At 50.9% G+C, this 2,500-nt stretch overlaps 1 protein-coding gene across 1 annotated transcript in view; it reads left to right on the top strand.

Annotated features, from left to right (window-relative positions):
* The first annotated feature begins 2,378 nt into the window (after positions 1 to 2,378).
* PPP2R3B (protein phosphatase 2, regulatory subunit B'', beta) overlaps positions 2,379 to 2,500 on the top strand; it is a 35,846-nt gene continuing 35,724 nt past the window's right edge. Inside the window, exon 1 of the mRNA XM_006876261.1 lies at positions 2,379 to 2,500. Coding sequence (XP_006876323.1) covers positions 2,379 to 2,500 — 122 coding nt within the window.

Raw genomic sequence — 2,500 nt, 5'->3', positions numbered from 1 at the left:
TGGAATGAGGAATATCATTGTTGAAGTCAGATGATCTCGGCTGAAAGCAGAGAATACCAGAAAGATGTTTGCCTGTGCTTTACTGACTATGCAAAGGCTTTCGATTGTGTGGATCATGACAAGCTATGGACAACACTGCGGAGAATGAGTATTCTGGAACCCTTAATTGTGCACACGATGAACCTGTACATCGACCAGCACTCTATCAGACTTGCTGCTGATTTTCAGAAGCACATCTCCAAGCCTTTCTTCCTAGTCTTAGCCCGTAAGATCCACTGAAATGTGTTCAGCATCATCCCAGCACACAAGCCTTCACATACAGATTGGTGGTGGCTTCAGTGGTCCCTAATCAAACCCAGGCCTCCCCCGAAGAAGGTGAAAAGTCTACACTGAACCACCAATGGAGGAAAATAATTTTACATAAGTTTACACCTGGCTTCACTCCCTTTTATTGGGTAATTCCAAAGTCTTCACTAACCCTCTACTTTACCAACTGTGTCCAATGGTAAATTAACTGAAGTCTTGCTATTCTTACTTGTAAGGAACATTCCAGATGTATTTAAAAAAAACAACAACCTTATTTGTTCGTTCTTCTGGCAGAGCATGATATTTTTGATATTCGTCGTCCTCAGCACACAGTGAGAATGCTTCTACTCTCCTTCTGCAAGGAGCTCTTCTCTGAGAAGCATTCTGGTCCTGCTTGGAGGCCCAGCTCTGGACACCCAGGTCCACAGCGCTGCCTTTGTTCTCCCAGTGCCGACTCTGCACAAGACGCCTTTCCAGGCAGGCTGCCGGCTGAAGAGGCATCTGTCTCTGACACGGTGTTTATTTCTGTCCCAGGGCTACAGCACAGTCCCTGCCTTGCGCTCTCCAACATGCCCAGGCGGATAAAGCAGTCTTCTGCGGACGCTCAAAAAACGCCTTCCCCACCCCCAAAACCACAGCCATGTATTTAACAGCTTACTCAAAGAGCCACAGTGAAAAGCCGATTTGTTCTTTGAGAAAGATTTCTGTCCATGATAAACTCAAACGGAGATCTGTATTAATATTTACTTTCCCCCAGAAATCACAACGTGGCACATAAACATTTGCCTCCCAATTAATAAAAATAACTTCACAGAATTCGTGTGATGTGTGTGATGGTTATAGCAAGACAAAGCTAATTCCTAATTTTTGTGTTGGGTTTTTTTTTCTTTCTTTCCCCTCTCTAATTGTGTAATACAAACTGAGTTTAAAATGATATACACAAAATTAAACTAGAGTTCAGGAGCTATTATGTCCATCTAGCTTTATTTTTGCAGCTCAAAGGTCGCGAAAGCAGTGGGTAAAACATTGAGATTACACTTTAAAAAATAAAAGTATGCTCTGCCATCAGTGGTATGGACGCAGCGTGTGGATCTGTAGGATAAGCACTGGACTGGGAACCACGAGGTCATCAGCCAGGTGCTCCGTGGAACACAGGTGAGGCTTTCTGCTCCTACAAAAACCTACAGCCTTAGAAACCCTATACTCAGTGGTTATGAGTAGGGTCCGGCTCCACGGCCTCATCTACAACCCATCACGGGGATTGTGTAGGACCAGGTCACATTTTATTAAGTTGTTCATGGGGTCCCAGCAAAAAGTGACTTAGGTCACTGACGTCTTCACCATATTTTACTCAGCTTGGCTGGCAGTTAGTTATTCGCGTGATAAACATTAACGCAAATACAGAGCTCTTGAAAAAATATCCTTAGGCAGCTATTTTGCTTGCGCAGGGCCAGTTGCAGAAGCCTTTCCACTGAGGCCCTTTGCAAAGCCCTAACTTGGTCCCGACCCCGTCTCGTTCTCATGTGACAATGCCCCCAGTGCGCAGACACCAGGGCCCCCAACGTTGCCCCGTAGGAGCGTCAATTCCAGGGCCGCCGCACTGCGCGTGCTCGCTCCTGCTTCCTTGCTTCCACCGTCTTGGCTCCTGAGCCGCGCATGCTCACTCCTTCGCTACACTGAAGCCGCCTCGTCGGCGTTCTCCGAACTGCTAGGAAACCCACGAGCAGAAAACATTCCTAGGGACGGGTCAACCAACGTTCCCACCCCTTCCCCTCTCCGCCCCGGACCCACCAAAGCCCCAGCAATGGCTAGGCCTCGCCGAGCGGGAGCGGGCTCACAGCCACCGAAGGCGAGAGGCGAGCGTGCCGGCGCACGGCGACCGGCGCCGCCTGATGACGTTGTCCTGCCTGCTGACGCGCCACGGCCGCGACTTTGTTTGGCACCGTGACTGGCGCGCCCGTTTTGAAGCTACGCGGGGCTTGGCGGGCGTGTCCTGCCGTCGGGTCCCGGCTCCTTGGGTCCGCGCTGTCCCCAGCCTTCCCGGGCGGGGGTCCGGCGGCAGGGGCGCCGCGATGCCGCCCGGTAAGGTGCTGCAGCCGGTGCTGAAGATGAAGGTGGACGAGCTGTTCCTCTGCTGGCTGAGCGAATGCTCCACGCAAGCCATGCTTCGGGACTGCCTGCGGCGTATCCAGGC

This window comes from Chrysochloris asiatica, unplaced genomic scaffold (genome assembly GCF_000296735.1).
Source record: "Chrysochloris asiatica unplaced genomic scaffold, ChrAsi1.0 scaffold00372, whole genome shotgun sequence".
NCBI classification, from domain to species: Eukaryota; Metazoa; Chordata; class Mammalia; order Afrosoricida; family Chrysochloridae; genus Chrysochloris; species Chrysochloris asiatica.
Note: the sequence above shows the minus strand (reverse complement) of the source record. Positions and strands in the feature narration are given on the sequence as shown.